Raw genomic sequence first — 19,291 nt, 5'->3', positions numbered from 1 at the left:
CCCTTTCTTGATTGGATACCCCACTCCCATGTGCGAGGCTTCATCGAAAATGAAATGACATTAGCACAGTGCCCCCTGTATCTAGCTGTGATGGGTACATAGCTATGACTTGTAGATGAAATGACATTAGCGCTGTTCCCCCCTGGATCTAGCTGTGATGGGTACATAGCTATGACTTGTAGATGAAATGACATTAGCACTGTTCCCCCTGTATCTAGCTGTGATGGTTACATAGCTATGACTTGTAGATGATATGATATTGGCACTGTTCCCCCTGTATCTAGTTGTGATGGGTACATAGCTATGACTTGTAAATGAAATGACATTAGCGCTGTTCCCCCTGAATCTAGCTGTGATGGGTACATAGCTATGACTTGTAGATGATATGATATTGGCACTGTTCCCCCTGTATCTAGCTGTGATGGGTACATAGCTATGACTTGTAGATGAAATGACATTAGCACTGTTCCCCCTGTATCTAGCTGTGATGGGTACATAACTTTGACTTGTAGATGAAATGACATTAGCGCTGTTCCCCCTGTATCTAGCTGTGATGGGTACATAGCTATGACTTGTAGATGAAATGACATTAGCACTGTTCCCCCTGTAACTAGCTGTGATGGGTACATAGCTATGACTTGTAGATGATATGACATTAGCACTGTTCCCCTTGTATCTAGCTGTGATGGGTACATAGCTATGACTTGTAGATGAAATGTCATTAGCACTGTTCCCCCTGTATCTAGCTGTGATGGGTACATAGCTATGACTAGTAGATGAAATGACAGTAGCGCTGTTCCCTCTGTATCTAGCTGTGACCGGGACACAATAGGATGACAATACACCTTGAACTCAGTTTCCAAACCCAAGTGCGACATGCGCAAGGCAACGCAACACCTACTTTAATCTAACTCTGGTATCCACCCTCTGTCCTCCCATCATTCTGCAGCAGAAACAAAAACTAAATTAAAATTACAGACATACAGGCAGCCAACAACACAATAAAAATACATAAAAACCAAATTTTGTCCAAGCCTGATTCATTAAAAGAACTTTTTATCTCTTGTTTACAGAACGCAAATTTTCTTTTTCAGAATTTGGAGCCTTACATTAATTAAAAGATTCTCAAAAAGTCTCATTCAGCTTTGGGTGAAATTATTGAAGAACTTAAACGACTGTTCGAAAACAAGCATGTTACACTGAGGTAATGTATATAAACCTTACACAAAACTCAAATTAACTATGAAATAAAAATTCTTTTAAAACATTTTGATGAATCAGGCGATGGATATAGGGAGGTAACCCAGTGTTTACTGGTGCGGTGTTGTGATAACAGACAGATGTAGATATGTATAAATCAGCCGTGTGTTAAAATCAAAACAAAATATAGAAGTATCGTAATGAAACCGAAAATCTGAAATAAATCAAAACTATTTCTGATGTCATTAACATGAGCGTTACAAATTTAATAGTGTTTACGTGATTAAGGTTATAAAAACGTTGGGGTAACGGTTCAGGTCGTTACGGTCATGTGTAAATATTTCCAACTATATATACGTCTTAGGGTCTGAGTCAGTACTTTACACATAACATGCTTTACAGAGTTAAAATCTGGGTCAATAAGTTTACGCATTAATAATACATGCTTTGTAGGGCTAACAAGTAAGTCTCAATTAGTTTGTGCTTAAACATAACACACATCTTAAGGCTAACAGTATTTGTCAGTAACTTTTTTGCATAAGCATAACATGCTTTATTTGGCGAATGGTCTGTGTCAATTACTTTATACACAATCATTACACTTGACAATGTTGTCTATATAAATAACTTTACACATAAATATTACATGTCTTATAGGGTGAATGGTCTGTGTCAATTACTTTATACACAATCATTACACTTTATAACCTTGTCTATATATAACTAACTTTACACATAAATATTACATGTCTTATAGGGTGAATGGTCTGCGTCAATAGTGAATGATCAGTGTCAATAAATTTACATAAACTTTACACTTTATAACCTCATAACTATATAAATATCTTTACATATCAATAAATTTACACAAACATTGACCTTTACAACTTTGTCTAAATAAATAATTGAACATTCGAACATTACACGGTTTACAATGCTTATGATAAACAGTGCCTGGAGCACTACAAAAACCACATTTTTTAGGAATTTATAATTACTATGTCAATAAAACTAAAACCCACCAATAGACAGTACACACGTGTCATGTTAGGAACATGTAACGGTTTTCTCTAGAGTATATCGTAGCAACCCACCAATAGACAGTACACACGTGTCATGTTAGGAACATGTAACGGTTTTCCCTGGAGTATATTGTAGCTACCAGAATATAGTGACATGCAATCTTCACAGATATGATTATTATAAAAGGAACACTCGGACATAACAGGATATATATATATATGCAGATCATATGATAGTTTCTCAGAGCCATACAGGGTTGGGTTATTTTTGTTATGTTTTTGCTGATGAAATGAATTCCAATTGTTTTTCAATCCAAACTCAAACTAGCCTAGCAAAACACCTAGTCTACACCTACTGTACCACACTTGTATATGCGTCCGACTACCTCAACATGTATCAAGCTTACGATTTTTGTTTCAATGGGCCTACAATTTCACCAAAAGTACAGATTCAGAGTTCAGAGCTACAAAGAGTTCATGCATAATGTAGAAAGATCTTGTAAGAATGTTAAGAAATCTTAAGATGAATTTAGATTGGATATTTAGTATAAATAAAAAATAAAAATAAAAAAAGAGGTAGATCCAAAAAAGAATAAAATGAAAAAAACAAAAGAGTAAAAATAAAACTGCAGTGCAGGAGTTAAAAGACAGACAAAATATCGGAAAAGTTGGCCATAAAAGTCCAACTCACCCTGGTCTCGGTGCGCGGTCTCGTCACGGAGCGGACTTGAGATAATTAAGGGCCATCATTCCGCCGACACCTGCCCCAAGAGATAGGGAAATACTACCTCAAGCCTCATACATGTGGAGTGCTGGGGATGTCAACAGGTCGTAACACCAACAGTGTTGGTGTGACGAGATGTCAACGTTACATTTATGTCAACACAACATCAGCTACACCTCAACATATTGACATTAAAGTTCATGTCAACGTTAACAGAAACCAGCTATATGTTAACGTGTACAAGTTGTAAGTTAGCGTCTACACATTTTCAACAGACTGATGTCAACATAAGATCAACAATAACAAATGTCAACATTTTCTGATGTCAACATGATATCAATGTTGGAGAAATATCACCTTGTACATTAATGCTAGCAAATGAATTTTGTCTTTTCCATCAAAGTCAACCCATCTTTCGTCTGAGCCACTCCTGGGTATATTAACGGGTACAAACATTTAACATCCATTTCAAAGTGATCGAAGACTAAACCGCGGAGAACAACTGAAGTGCTGATGTCACACACTGAACAACTGATATCTGATGGTGACAAATGTCGGAGCGTGTAAGAATCCAGCCCTTAGAAATGAGATACAGACATATACCCTTGGATATCCCAGTAATATAAAGACTACGTCACAAGTCCAGCTTTTTGAGATCCCAAAATTTATAGTAGAGTGCAGAGCGTTAATTTTTGTCTTTCCGGCAAAAGAAGGAGCCCAATTCTCAGAGTGTTAGTTTTCCGTCCATTTTCCCCCGGACCTGGAGCATTTGGATTAGATTATGTCTAGATGTAGATTTCTTGGGAAAGAAATTATTAGCAGAAAGTCTTAAAACTTATAGAGTAATATTTTGTGCAAGCCAATACATTCAAAAATAATGTAATGATCTATGAAACAGCTAAAGTCATGACTACCTACTAGCAGAAGTTAACGCGAGAAAAAACACGGAAACTCAAGCCTAGGGATGGTGTGGAGGATTTTATCCGACGATTTCCACAACTACATGTATCACAAAAATCCAACCTAAATTAATATCTATACAAAATGGCTACAGATTTGTCAGAAACATTAAAATAAATTCCGATTATATATTCAGCTAAAACGAGCAGAAAGTTTCAAAATATCAAAAAAGGTAATAAATATGTGATATATAATGGAATTTTGTTCATTTCATCGACAAAGGACCAACACATACCTGTGAGTAGTAAAAACAATCAGGAATGATTTAGTTTGGAAAAGACAAAAAACCATTAATTAATTTAAAGAGATGCACACAAAAACACGAGGCAAACAAGCTGAAAGTGATCGTCACACAGAAACAAATGACTGTACCCAAAGGTTTCTCAGCTCATCATCAAACATGCATCACAGCAGATTTGGAAGAAGCCGTGGTAGGGGATATTGTTTAAATTTAAGAAAAAAATATGGAAATAAAAAAATAATAATTTTAAAGCGAAAAAAACCCAAAGGCAATAAATAGATAAGTGTAAATATAATTGATGTCTTAATTTGAAACGCAGACAAATTTTAATGAACTCATTCACCCCTGAAGACACATTTGAACTCTTCCAATTGTAAAAGTTAGAATAGTTCATTATAACATTTCAGGGGTGAATCAGTAAATATGTTAGTCTTTAATATGCAGTAAGTATTATGTTGCCGACGTTCCAATTGTCCTTAGAAAGCATTGAAAGAGAATATTTTGAAAGATATGAATATAATGAGCCTAGTAAATTATATCTGTAATAGCTGGGAATGTGTTTCCGTGACGATGAACTGAGTACTTGAGGGCGGAGTCCAACACAACCATATACAGACAGCATACAGACAGCTGCAGACTGTGACAGATTCAGGAGAAAGGGGGGTGGGGTCAGGGGCGGGAAATCTACACATCAACATGGAGTGGGCAGGGCAATATTTCCAACCTTTGACCCCGTACATGTTAGCAGCAGGTCACACTAGCCTGATATATTGTACCCAGCATGCACCTGTCCCTTCCCACAATGCTAAGCATCCATCTTATCTGCATTTAATTTTCATGAATTGCACAAAAACGATTCTTCCCCTATGTTTTGGAAGGTACATTTAATCAATCATTTCTGCGTAGTCTAGTACATGTTTATTTTTGAATGTTTTTCTAATTTGCACATACAACTCCCACCCTTATCCTCTATCTACCAGTATCATTCTATGAAATAGGATATTTTAATTTCCTTCAACTTGTTCAATTCAGTGTTGTTTAAACAGAGTACCATCATCTTTCATGAAATTACAACTGCCACTTTACTTTTTTTTTTTGAAAATCAATCCATAAATTTATATAAAAAAATCCATGAATAATATTTCAAAATGTTTTGAAAATCATTTCGACATTTGAAACTGTTAATTTGTGCCCATGTTTAATTTTGCATTCCTTGTGCTGCCCTAGCTATGATTGATACACAGAATATATATTGCTATGATATACTAGGTTGTATATATACAGGATTAAAATTAACAGGCATTCTGGCAGATTTCTCCCTTGCATTCACACATTGTTCGAAAAATTCTAAATTTTTATAAACAAATCTTCAATCGTTTTACAAAATATTGACATTTATATCAACTCCAGTTTTTCCTATTTTTATTCCACCATGCAAGGGAGAGAACTAGCTTTTGCCCCACCACACATGGATATACAAACTAAACACTTTTATTGACCTGTTTCCACGCCTTCATCTGAAATTCACATAAATCGTCCGTAAAGCAACATACTGGACATCTTAGTTGATAAACAAACACTAACGGTATCAGTAATTAGTGCTGTGGTGCAATTTCTATCATACAAGATATATTCTCAATAAAAACTTGTTTCAAAAAGTCACCCCTCTTTAAAGAGTGCCAAGCATTAGAGTATTAGAAATGCTCAAGATTGCTAGAACACTTTAAAGAGTGATAGAGCAATGCAAAGCCACAAAGACCAAGCTCTTTTTACGGGCATCAGTACGCTACACGAGAAGTGCAGAACAACTGCATAGGAAATGGACTGTTATCGGTATATCTAAGAGTGCAAAGTACTGAATAGTTTTAGTTGTTAGGGTTTAAATCCCTCCCTAGAAATAAATTATGAGTCAAATCTAAAATGTCATGCAAAATGATTAAAAAGAGAAATGGAAGAAACAAAATATTGATACATAAGAGAAATGAAATACTTGATAATACAGTGTAACGTATCTAAACTGTGTGTAAACCCAGTTGTCTAGTAACCATGTCGACTGACAATCAATGTCGTTCTGGTGCTTGTTCAGTTTAGATAGGTTTCACTGTACATGCTGTGGCCTAAAGAAGAAAACAGACCCCGGATATTATGGGATGTACCTTGCTGCATTGGGTATCCCATCATGCCGGGTTGCTGGCCGTTGAACTGCTGCTGTTGGCCCGGTTGCATCTGGACCTGTCCCCACTGCTGGACAGCTGTCGTCGGCATACTGTAATCATGGCAACCAACATAAACATTCAGTTACCATCGCAACCAGAATAAATTCGAGTAGATACAGGATATTTTGTTAATCATATCTTATTTTTCAGAAAACTAATACATGACTACTTTTAAATTTTCTGTGGAATGTCAACCTTGTGACCTTGTGACCTTGACCTTTATTTTATCCTTCTACATTTTCTTGGAAGTGAATTAGTATGACCTATGACCTCTGCCTCGACCTAATGCGAGTCCAATTGTCGTGTAACCTTGACCTACTTTGGATTGGTAACTACCAACTGACCTACCTGAGATCTGCTATGACCTTGACCTACCTGTATGTCTGGTAGTTGTAGCCTGCAGGCCACTGGTTAATACCTCCAGCCTGCATGTAGCTGCCCTGTGCCATGTTCTGATAGGCGGCGGCCCCTGGGAAGTAGTAGCCCATGTTGAAGTATGGGGAGTAAGATGAGGGCGAGCTTGTGGAGTACTGCTGCTGTGGACTCTGCTGGGCGGGACTGTTCTGTGTGGGCTGTGGACGACATATTTACATTGTCAAATACAACATCAGAGATAAGTACTCACTATCTTCAGTTTGTTTGTGTTTTACATCTTATAAATAACTACAGTCATTTAAAGGCCAACTTTTGATGGTGGAAGAAAGCCGAAATACCCGGAGTAAACCATGGACCTGCGGCCAGTACCTGGCGACTGCCTATGTAGGTCTCCAAACCGCGACCTAGTTGTGGAGGCCTAGTGATCAAGACGGTCAGACATTTTTCCGTAACAAATAATCGCTAGTAACCAAATATTAGCATAAATCTGTCTTTCCGACTTTGCATTTTCAACCAAAACATTCTTGTATTAATTATATTTCAAAAGCAGCAGCAAATGAAACTCCTCCAAGAAAATAACTACGACTCACAAATATACAGTTTACTGTGCAGCCGTATCGTGTAAAACCTACGAAGTATAATAGTAGATATTAGCCAACAAACGAGGTGATTTCAGAAGCCATTTTTAAGAGTAGCCAGGTCGCCGCCAGTACACGTGTAGTCTGGACGCCGCCAGTACACGCGTAGTCTGGACGCCGCTCTTGTACTTATCGGAACAAATCGTGACAAAAGTTGTGAAGCCAGTGGGGGTAGTCTGATGACACCATCAATCAAACGCCTGTAATTTAGCCATCATCGGAGCGATTCCTCACACCATAAGTAACCGTGGGGCCAATAACAATTACGCTCAAGCCTTACTGGCCCTAGCAAGGACCCCATTACTCACTCTACAACTGGACATTACTGGTAGTTAGCTTTATATTGTATCCACACCATTATTCTCAACATCGTTTTTTTTTTAAAGAAAATCAATATATTTCTGTGAAAGGTTTCAAATGTACTGGCTGTGATCCAAAACTTAAAAAAATATCAATAACGTTTCCAGTAAGATTCGTAAACTGGAAGATATTGTGTGAGTATGATGGAAGCTGACAGGTTTGACGGTGACCAGATATTCTGATGTGTAGTAGACAGACAGATCATCATATAGTACAAGTCCGTCTGGCCATCTCCAGGAGTGGTCACAACCTTGTCTACGACCAGTCACTGGGACACCTTGTCTAGGAGTGGTCACTGGGACCTCCATGTCTAGGAGTGGTCACAGGGACCACCTTGTCTAGGAGTGGTCACAGGGACTGCCCTGTCTAGGACCGGTCACAAGGACCACCTTGTCTAGGACCGGTAACAGGGACCACCTTGTCTAGGACCGGTCACAGGGACCACCTTTCTGACTTAAGGGTGAGAGGTAGAGGGTTGGGATATTTACCAGGGGTGTGGCAGAGCCCGCAGTACTGTTCTGACTTAAGTGTGAGAGGTAGAGGGTGGGGATATTTACCAGGGGTGGGGCAGAGCCCCCAGTACTGGTCTGACTTAAGGGTGAGAGGGAGAGGGTTGGGATATTTACCAGGAGAGTGGCAGCGCCCCCAGTACTGTTCTGACTAAAGGGTGAGAGGTAGAGGGTGGGATATTTTCCAGGGGTGTGGCAGAGCCCGCAGTACTGTTCTGACTTAAGGGGGAGAGGTAGAGGGTGGGGTATTTACCAGGGGTGTGGCAGCGCCCCCAGTACTGTTCTGACTAAAGGGTGAGAGGTAGAGGGTCGGATATTTACCAGGGGTGTGGGAGAGCCCCCAGTACTGTTCAGACTTAAGGGTGAGAGGTAGGGGGTTCGGATATTTACCAGGGGTGTGACAGAGCCCCCAGTACTGTTCTGACTAAAGGGTGAGAGGTAGAGGGGGGGGTATTTACCAGGGGTGTGGCAGCGCCCCCAGTACTGTGCTGACTTAAGGGTGAGAGGTAGAGGGTTGGGATATTTACCAGGAGTGTGGCAGAGCCCCCAGTACTATTCTGACTTAAGGGTGAGAGGTAGAGGGTGGGATATTTACCAGGGGTGTGGCAGAGCCCCCAGTACTGTTCTGACTAAAGGGTGAGAGGTAGAGGGCGGGATATTTACCAGGGGTGTGGCAGAGCCCCCAGTACTGTTCTGACTAGGGTCGTTGGACTCTTTTCCCCAGGAACACTTGACTTGTTGGTCATTCACCATAGTACCATGCACAGAACAGATTGCTTGAGCAGCTGCTTCTTTTGTGGAAAATCTAAAAAAGAAAGTGAAATAAAATAAAAACAAAGACATTTTTTGTTTTCCGTTCTTAATTTGAATTGAGAATTGAATTGTCAATGAGACTTTTTCCAGTTATAAATACAGGTAGATCCTCATCCGGTTTTATATAACTCAATAATTTACTCTTAGACGACAACATTTTAAAATAAAATGAGTTAGAAGTTACTCGAAGCATTTAAATAATGTACAGAAAAGGGTGAAAAAAATTGAAAATATATATCTTATATATCCCGATCATACAAGTGAGGATAATAAATTTGGAGAAAATTAACGACCAAGGAATCGAAGGTGTCGTATACTTACCTTATGAAAGCATAACCCTTATCTTTAAATACTCTAACTTCTTGTATTGTGCCGTAGGTATTGAATGTTTGACGTATAAGATCTTCTGCAAGACAAAAATAACATCACAATCATGAATTGTCGAAATCCAAATACCAATTTAACTGAATTTTTTGTAAAGGAAAAACAATAACCCCCAGCTTTAACTCATTCAGCCCTAGAGCCACATTTGAACTCATCCAAAGCAAAGATTGGAATAGTTCATTATGAAATTTCAGTGGAAAATAAGTTAACTATGCTGCACATATTCTTTTTCCCTCTGCGGTACAACCTATGACATAACTTACAGACTCAGGCTGTAATTAGGGAATTGGATACCTGAATGAAGATGCACTATATTTAATTGAAAAGAAACGGTCACAAAGTGTATAGGTGATATGTTAACTCAAATACCCCTGAATTTTTTTATTGAACTATTCCAACCTTTAAATTGGAAGAGTTCAAATGTGTCTTCAGGGGAGAATGAGTTAAATCTGAGTACATATCTAGCCATCAGTTTCTTCTTGGACAAACAAAGGGCCTAGTGACAAATCTGATTGATTTTAGACATTGCCACTGAAACGTCTTCCTCTCATGGTTTTTCTTCTTGAGCAACTTTAATTGAGCAACTGAGTTGATTTGTCCCAAACATTTCTTCGAACGGTATCACGAGTCCGCTCAACCATGCAGACCTTGTTGTAATGTATTAACTACGGCTGTAAGTATAGCGTACGATCTTGAGAATTGTCACAGGCGGTAAGGATGTTAGTGCAGTGTGCCATTACTAGGGTATCATCAGTGATTCTACTTGACCAAGTCAGAGGTCTCTCGGTGTAGACCACCTAATGCACAACTCAGACGGATCAGAACCTCTTCAAAGCTGTCATGGAGGCCATGTAACCTGACATCTGCCAACAGGTAACCATGTACATGTCTATTTACCAAGAAATAACTCAAGGTCTTTCTGTGTACCAACAGGTAACCGTGTACATGTCTATTTACCAAGAAATAACTCAAGGTCTTTCTGTATACCAACAGGTAACCGTGTACATGTCTATTTACCCAGAAATAACTCAAGGTCTTTCTGTGTACCAACAGGTAACCATATACATGTCTATCTACCCAAAAATAACTCAAGGTCTTTCTGTTTACCAACAGGTAACCATATACATGTCTATCTACCCAGAAATAACTCAAGGTCTTTCTGTACACCAACAGGTAACCGTGTACATGTCTATTTACCAAAAAATAACTCAAGGTCTTTCTGTATACCAACAGGTAAACGTGTACATGTCTATTTACCAAAAAATAACTCAAGGTCTTTCTGTATCCCAAGAGGTAACCGTGTACATGTCTATCTACCCAGAAATAACTCAAGGTCTCTCTGTATACCAACAGGTAACCATATACATGCCTATCTACCCAAAAATAACTCAAGGACTTTCTGTTTACCAACAGGTACCCATATACATGTCTATCTACCCAAAAATAACTCAAGGACTTTCTGTTTACCAACAGGTACCCATATACATGTCTATCTACCTAAAAATAACTCAAGGTCTTTCTGTACACCAACAGGTAACCGTGTACATGTCTATCTACCCAAAAATAACTCAGGGTCTTTCTGTTTACCAACAGGTACCCATATACATGTCTATCTACCTAAAAATAACTCAAGGTCTTTCTGTATCCCAAGAGGTAACCGTGTACATGTCTATTTACCAAAAAATAACTCAAGGTCTTTCTGTGTACCAACAGGTTACCATATACATGTCTATCTACCTAAAAATAACTCAAGGTCTTTCTGTATACCAAAAGGTAACCGTGTACATGTCTATTTACCCAAAAATACCTCAAGGTCTTTCTGTATACCAACAGGTAACCCTGTACATGTCGATTTACCCAGAAATAACTCAAGGTCTCTCTGTATACCAACAGGTAACCATGTGCAGGTCTATTTACCCAGAAATAACCCAAGGTCTTTCTGTATACCAACAGGTAACCATGCACATGTCTTTTTACCAAGAATTAACAGGAAACTCAATGTGTACCAACAGGTAACTCACTAAAGGTAATTAATGACAGGTAACTCAATATGTACCAACAGGTAACTCACTAAAGGTAGTTAATGACAGGTAACTCAATATGTACCAACAGGTAAGTCACTAAAGGTAATTAATGACAGGTAACTCAATATGTACCAACAGGTAACTCATAAACAGGTAACTCACTAAAGGTAAATAATGACAGGTAACTCAATATGTACCAACAGGTGACTCATAAACAGGTAACTCACTAAAGGTAATTAATGACAGGTAACTCAAATCTACCAACAGGTTAGTAAGAACACGTTCACTCAATGCATACCAACAGGTAACCAACATCAAGAATGTTCATGACAGCTTATCAGCAGATAACATTTGACAGCCTAATCCCACCAACTGATAACTCAATTTACAACAGAAACTAATACGGTTATCAACATCTTAAAGTTAATTATTTCGAAAAACTATCACACCTCCTTAGCTACAATTTAATAGTTGAGCTGTAACGTTGTTATACAAGCTACATCAATCACTGACTGTTCTGTTGACTTCTTACCAATCCAATAAGATGAACAAGACATTATTTACTACATAGGTGATAGAAAGCAATATCACTCTTCATACTCAGATCGGTAAGAATCACCACCAAATTTCCTTATTTGGAAATGTATTGGAAATATTTGATATAGATGATCCCCGAACAGCAACAGCCACAGTACTGCCCGTGGTACACCAGCATCTAATGAAAAACCCAACACGGAAGCAAATCAGACATAAAAATTCATAATGTGTACGGAAAATATCAAGTAATGGTATCATTACATGTTTGGAACACAACCAATATAACAGGGAATCGGAGACCTTCCGCCTCGTCGAACAAGTCACATGACGCCCCTACCTCATTGAATACCACGTGTCAAACGGCACAAATTATGGAGATTTCAAAAACCATTTAAGGCACTGTTTTTGCGTGTCTTGTCAGCTTGGGATTACATTTAATATGACCCACAGCAAATGTCTTATGTTTCACATATCATTGAATAATACAATTTCCTTTCAACCTCAGTTTTGTCATTGCCCCGAGACATTCTATCAGAATAATGGTGTAAATATAACTGAGATTGTTTTTATCGAATGACAATCTGCTTTGCCCCGATGTCGCTTGATAACGTTCTGGGAAATGCCTTAACAGCCACAAGACTCAAGCCAGCAACACCAGCCTACCAAACAAACGGGAAATAAAACAATGACACGACACTGTAGGGAGATGACAAATCTTTTAGGCATGAGACCCAGAAATATTCCAACTGTCTGTCTATACGCGCTAGTATCATGTGACAAATTTGGGGCTAAATTATTGATTTTGACGGGAAAGAAGAGCCACTTATATCGGAGTAAGAAGCTGGAGACAAGCCTATACTTCTCCAGATACACGCATTATCAGCTTTCTCACATACATCTGTTGCCCAGATTTTCTTACCCCGTCCAATTTTATTTTACAATTTGCCAACCTAATTTATTTATCTATTTGAAATCCAAAGTACACATATTGTTATGTAGCGTGGCAGCCTGTAGATCATTGCTATCACGGAGCTGGGAGTGAACTGACACAGGGTTAAGACTCACTGTCATGCTGCCACCACCAGCCCAGTATAAGCCTGCTGCCCTAACAGGCTGTTACCGATATTAAATTAATGAAATAACCATATCAAACTAACCGAGCAACAATCCACATAACACCACGCTGACGAGCGCTATGATCTCTTGTTAGGCACTTATCTATTGCGCTGTACAAGAAACTTCAGAAATGCAGAAATGCTACAAATCGTAAGGATTCTTTTTTGCAGTTAATGAAAGGACAAGCAAGACAACAAAGGCACATGTGCATCTCCATAACAACTTGTTTATCAGACAAACCTAAGTAGAAAACCCTAGTTTTCAATTTTATAAGGTTAAGAACTTCAGCAGCACTTGGGTTTCCCAGAGCTAGTTCCTCAACCCTGGAAGACCTTAATATTTTACACAGACCTGCATGGTTGACCTTGACAGACCTTCAACATTGACAGATTGGTGTATTCCATCTTTACTGGTATTTAAACTGACAAGTCTAATTAATGTTTTATTTATGAGTACAAGTAAGTACACATAACGATCGAATAGTCTAAATTATGTAAATACCTGTCATTCAAATTTATATTGTTATTTCACAATCACATGTAACTTAACGTACATACATACAATGATATTCGATAAACACCAGAAGGGCCCTTCGTGTGTTTACCTTATGCGATATGCATAAGCAGGGCCAGGTCATCCTGTAATTTGATTGGTCGAGAAATTCTAAAGCGTCATGCACTTGACCGTGACAAGACTGTAGAATTCAACTTTGACAGACCTGATTGTTCAACTTTGACAATCTAGTGTATTCAATCTTCAGGCGAAAGAGGTCGTCACCTTGACCTTATTATTCAACTGTAATAGACCTGATCATGAGTGGTCAACTTTAACGGCCATGAGTGGTCAACATTAACGACCATGAGTGGTCAACTTTAACGGCCATGAGTGGTCAACATTAACGGCTAACGGCCATGAGTGGTCAACATTAACGGCCATGAGTGGTCAACTGTAACGGCCTTGAGTGGTCAACTGTAACGGCCATGAGTGGTCAACTTTAACGGCCATGAGTGGTCAACATTAACGGCCATGAGCGGACAACAGTAACGGCCTTGAGTGGTCAACTTTAACGGCAATGAGTGGTCAACTTTAACGGCAATGAGTGGTCAACTTTAACGGCCAGGAGTGGTCAACATTAACGGCCATGGGTGGTCAACATTAACGGCTAAGGACCATGAGTGGTCAACATTAACGGCCATGGGTGGTCAACATTAACGGCCATGGGTGGTCAACATTAACGGCCATTAGTGGTCAACTGTAACGGCCTTGAGCGGTCAACTGTAACGGCCATGAGGGGTCAACTTTAACGGCCATGAGAGGTCAACTTTAACGGCCATGAGTGGTCAACTTTAACGGCCATGAGTGTATCCAACCTTGAGAGATGCAAGTAATTAATCTTGATATTCCGAAGTATTTGACCTTCACAGACCGACATATTTGACCTTGACAGTCAAGAAGTTAGGATATGTTGTAACAGACAGGTACAGCACAACAGTAAATAACTGAGCACCATGTAGAAGACACTCTTACAAGGTCGTTATCGTTAATTACAACTTCTCCTAAGTTTTTCGAACTATGTATTAGAGACAGACATATTATGGAGACGTAAAGCTCAATCCGTCATGGTTGCATGACCTCCGACTCAGCACATAAACACGTGTTTGTTGATTTTTTGTTTATTTGTTATTTTTCTATTTTTTTAATTTCATTTATAATGACATTTACAATGCAAAATCATGCTTGTGATGACATGTATCACCTCTTACATAAACAAGAATGAATTTCAGAAAAAATTGCCAATTGATAGCCTTCGACTTTGTTAATGTGCCAAATTTTTTGAAAATAAAGACTAGTTTTTTCTACATGTATATCATACTTGTAAAAAAATATTATTTTATTGTTTTAAGACTTCTACAAAAACATCTTCTTGTGATTAACAATATTTGATTGAGCCATAGATTCTGTGGATCCTTTCATTGTGATATAATATTTACCGTTTCTACAGTTGACAGGAAATTCTCCAGATAATTTTGAGTTAATTCCCTTTATGCTCTTAATAAATTGATTCAAATCAAAAGCCAATGTCAAGGACAGCTCCACTGACCTCCATACAGCTAGAGCTGATCAGCTCTATTCACTAGGTTGTGTTTGGAGTAAAATCTGATTGGATAAAATCATCCAATCAAATGATCTATATCTAAAGCTAAAATCTCACATTATCATTTTAATGTCAAAATAAATCTTTCGAGATTTAGCACAATGGTTTTTTTACATCCAATCTCAACCTTGCTGTACATCCTCTTTGTAAGGGTGAAGATTGATCTGCAAGGAGATGCGCATTGCCAAAGCCAATTAACAGTCTTGGTTGCTGCTAATTGGGGATTTCATGGTGAAACTCCTCCAACATCATCTCGCTACCTCACAAGGTCCGGGTCAAGGTACCAGGCAACATTTTTTTGGTATGTGCTCTTACTCCGACAGTGAAAAGTCACATCTTCTTCAGTTTGATAAAAAGGCCTTAGTAGAGCAAAACACTAATGTCCTTCAAATTAGTTTGAGAGACCCTTCTGTACTTGTTATGCGTTCTTCACGGTGTGACCGCAATGGGGCAGTGCTTTCTTATAAAACTCCATTTCAACTAGATTCAGATTTGTAGCTCGGCTGACAAAAGCCGAGTCAGTAATGAACAGGCTTGATTTAGAGCTTCCCCACACAGGAAATTAAAATTTCCAGCATACCTCGTTCTTCTAATTCGCTCGGCAGGTCGGCATGTTGGGCACACATCCGCAACAGAATCAAATTTGGGGTAAAACATGGAAACAATTAGTGTCGGGGCATGCTTCACAATAATAAATACATAACGCAATATGTGAACAGGCTGTATTTCATTTTGTGTGTCTTGAATGAACGTCTGGTCGCAGACCCCGCCAGAGACAGGACACCGTGACACCAGGCCACTAACTCTATCGTAGAACAGCTTTATTAAGTTCCTTTTTAATGAAAATTTCTGAAGCAGCGAAAAGAATGGTATAATCAGATTTGTTTCTCTCCTCTTCCTGTCATCTACAGTCAAGATACATTGAACAAAAATGGCTGTTGGTTTATGAAGAAAAAATTTGCAACTTTATAATGTTGAAATCTTTGTGTTGCAAATGTCAGTTTTTTTCTTAAGAATAGATCCCAGCAAATATATCAGGTCTTTTTTCAACAGAAAATGTACTGAACGTTATATAGATTTGCCGAATAGGAACGGCTCTCATGCTGTGGTGTAATCAAACATACCGATGACTTAAAAATTCAAAGTGAAGGGGAGATAACTAGAACTGGAATAAGAATTTGGGAGACAACAGTTGTGATGGTCACCTGTCTAAAACCTGGTGACTTCTCAACAGGAATAATTGAAATAGAATTTGTTCGGTTTGGTTTAATTTTGTTTAACGTCCTATTAACAGCTAAGGTCATTTAAGGACGTGACTGCCTCCATGTGTGTGGGTGTGCAGGAGACAGGGTATTGAAATAGGATAGAATCACATTGTGTACAAGATTTCATGTCACAACAAAAATATCTAAACTGGTATGTGCTTTAAATCTCTGTTGTTTTCAACAAGGGCAGATAACTGCACTTTTCATGAGAGGGGACACTTTGATTTACAGTTATAACAAACAAACTTGCTTTCCACAACGGCAAATAACCATACACTTCAACAAAGGTAAACATATAACTCAAATACTAGGGCTGCAACAATACATTAATATGGCGATACAATACGTAACACCATACTGTGGTCACGATACGATACGTATCACCATACTGTAGTCACGATACGATACGTCTCACCATACTGTAGTCACGATACGATACGTCTCACCATACTGTGGTCACGATACGATACGAATCACCATACTGTGGTCATGATACGATACGTATCACCATACTGTGGCCACGATACGATACGTATCACCATACTGTGGTAACGATAAGATACGTATCAGCATACTGTAGTGACGATACGATACGTATCACCATACTGTGGTAACGATAAGATACGTATCAGCATACTGTAGTGACGATACGATACGTATCACCATACTGTGGTCACCATACGAAACATATACCCAGACTGTGGTCACGTTACGATACGTATCACCATACTGTAATCACGATACGATACGTATTACCATACTGTAGTCACGATACGATACGTATCGCCATACTGTAGTCACGATACGATACGTATTACCATACTGTAGTCACGATACGATACGTAGCACCATACTGTAGTCACGATACGATACGTATCGCCATACTGTAGTCACGATACGATACGTATTACCATACTGTAGTCACGATACGATACGTATACCCATACTGTGGGCACGATACGATACGTATCGTGATACATATAGTAACAGTAGAAGCGAAGAGGAAAGGTATGTTGCAAAATTTTATAAGCAATATTACAACAGAAAATAGACTTAGTCTAAAATGGGCATGAAGTTTCACACAATTCACATCTTTCGACTTGCATGCTGATCTGGAGCTGTCACTCGCCATTTGGGAATGGCAATATGAGTAAACTAAATTCAGAAACGATAAAATCTGGCAAATATTGTATGTGTATTGTGACCTCCAAAAAATATCGTGTATCGTACCATATTCAAAATATCGCGATATCGTTGCACAATATATCATTGCAGCCCTATCATATACTGAAGGGAGGGAACTATATATTTACCTGTTAGACCGTTGGCTATGCCACCACAGTAGAAAGCACAATCATCGCAGCCCTATCATATACTGAAGAGAGGTAACTATATTTTCCTGTTAGACCGTTGGCTATGCCACCACAGTAGAAAGCACAATCATCGCAGCCCTATCATATACTGAAGAGAGGTAACTATATTTTCCTGTTAGACCGTTGGCTATGCCACCACAGTAGAAAGCACAATCATCGCAGCCCTATCAGATACTGAAGAGAGGTAACTATATTTACCTGTTAGGCCGTTGGCTATGCCACCACAGTAGAAAGCACAATCATCGCAGCCCTATCATATACTGAAGAGAGGTAACTATATTTACCTGTTAGGCCGTTGGCTATGCCACCACAGTAGAAAGCACAATCATCGCAGCCCTATCATATACTGAAGAGAGGTAACTATATTTTCCTGTTAGACCGTTGGCTATGCCACCACAGTAGAAAGCACAATCATCGCAGCCCTATCATATACTGAAGAGAGGTAACGATACGTATCACCATACTGTAGTCACGATCCGATACGTATCACCATACTGTGGTCATGATACGATACGTAACACCATACTGTGGTAACGATACGATACGTATCACCATACTGTAGTCCCGATACGATACGTATCACCATACTGTGGTCAAGCTACGATACGTATCACCATACTGTAGTCACGAGACGATACGTATCACCATACTGTAGTCACGATCCGATACGTATCACCATACTGTGGTCACGATACGATACGTATCGTGATACATATAGTAACAGTAGAAGCGAAGAGAAAAGGTATGTTGCAAAATTTTATAAGCAATATTACAACAGAAAATAGACTTGGTCTAAAATGGGCATGAAGTTTCACACAATTCACATCTTTCGACTTGCATGCTGATCTGGAGCTGTCACTCGCCATTTGGGAATGGCAATATGAGTAAACTAAATTCAGAAACGATAAAATCTGGCAAATATTGTATGTGTATTGTGACCTCCAAAAAATATCGTGTATCGTACCATATTCAAAATATCGCGATATCGTTGCACAATATATCATTGCAGCCCTATCATATACTGAAGGGAGGTAACTATATATTTACCTGTTAGACCGTTGGCTATGCCACCACAGTAGAAAGCACAATCATCGCAGCCCTATCATATACTGAAGAGAGGTAACTATATATTTACCTGTTAGACCGTTGGCTATGCCACCACAGTAGACGGTACAGTTTGTAGCACTTGACTGGTTGTATACTTCATCATAGGACATCTGTTTTACAGCTGTGGGCAGATAATGATATATATGGTTTATCAAAATTTTGGTCAGTTACATTAACTCATTCACCCCTAAAGACATATTTAAACTCTTCCATTTCAAAAGTTGGAATAATTCATTATGAAATTTCAGGGGTGAATGAGTTTATAATTAGCT

At 38.8% G+C, this 19,291-nt stretch overlaps 1 protein-coding gene across 10 annotated transcripts in view; it reads right to left on the bottom strand.

Annotated features, from left to right (window-relative positions):
• Positions 1–19,291, bottom strand: part of LOC110462155 (nucleolysin TIAR-like) — a 290,371-nt gene that overhangs the window by 7,543 nt on the left and 263,537 nt on the right. For 5 of the 10 annotated variants that reach the window (XR_002464240.1, XR_002464241.1, XR_002464245.1 and 2 more), the window contains 8 exons: positions 19,048–19,140; positions 9,380–9,464; positions 8,909–9,050; positions 6,739–6,935; positions 6,283–6,413; positions 5,647–5,664; positions 2,914–2,983; positions 902–943 (listed from right to left, as the gene is read on the bottom strand). Coding sequence is in view for 3 of the 10 variants with exons in the window: in XM_021516014.1 (XP_021371689.1) it covers positions 939–943; positions 5,647–5,664; positions 6,283–6,413; positions 6,739–6,935; positions 8,909–9,050; positions 9,380–9,464; positions 19,048–19,140 (671 nt within the window). In the remaining 7 variants the exon portion in view is untranslated. The remainder of the gene's footprint in view (positions 1–901; positions 944–2,913; positions 2,984–5,646; positions 5,665–6,282; positions 6,414–6,738; positions 6,936–8,908; positions 9,051–9,379; positions 9,465–19,047; positions 19,141–19,291) is intronic. The other 5 variants (XR_002464243.1, XR_002464244.1, XM_021516014.1 and 2 more) reach the window with 5 other exon arrangements.

This window comes from Mizuhopecten yessoensis, unplaced genomic scaffold (genome assembly GCF_002113885.1).
Source record: "Mizuhopecten yessoensis strain PY_sf001 unplaced genomic scaffold, ASM211388v2 scaffold1429, whole genome shotgun sequence".
Taxonomy (NCBI): domain Eukaryota; kingdom Metazoa; phylum Mollusca; class Bivalvia; order Pectinida; family Pectinidae; genus Mizuhopecten; species Mizuhopecten yessoensis.
The sequence above is the reverse complement of the archived record's forward strand: the minus strand, read 5'-3'. Positions and strand labels throughout refer to the sequence as shown.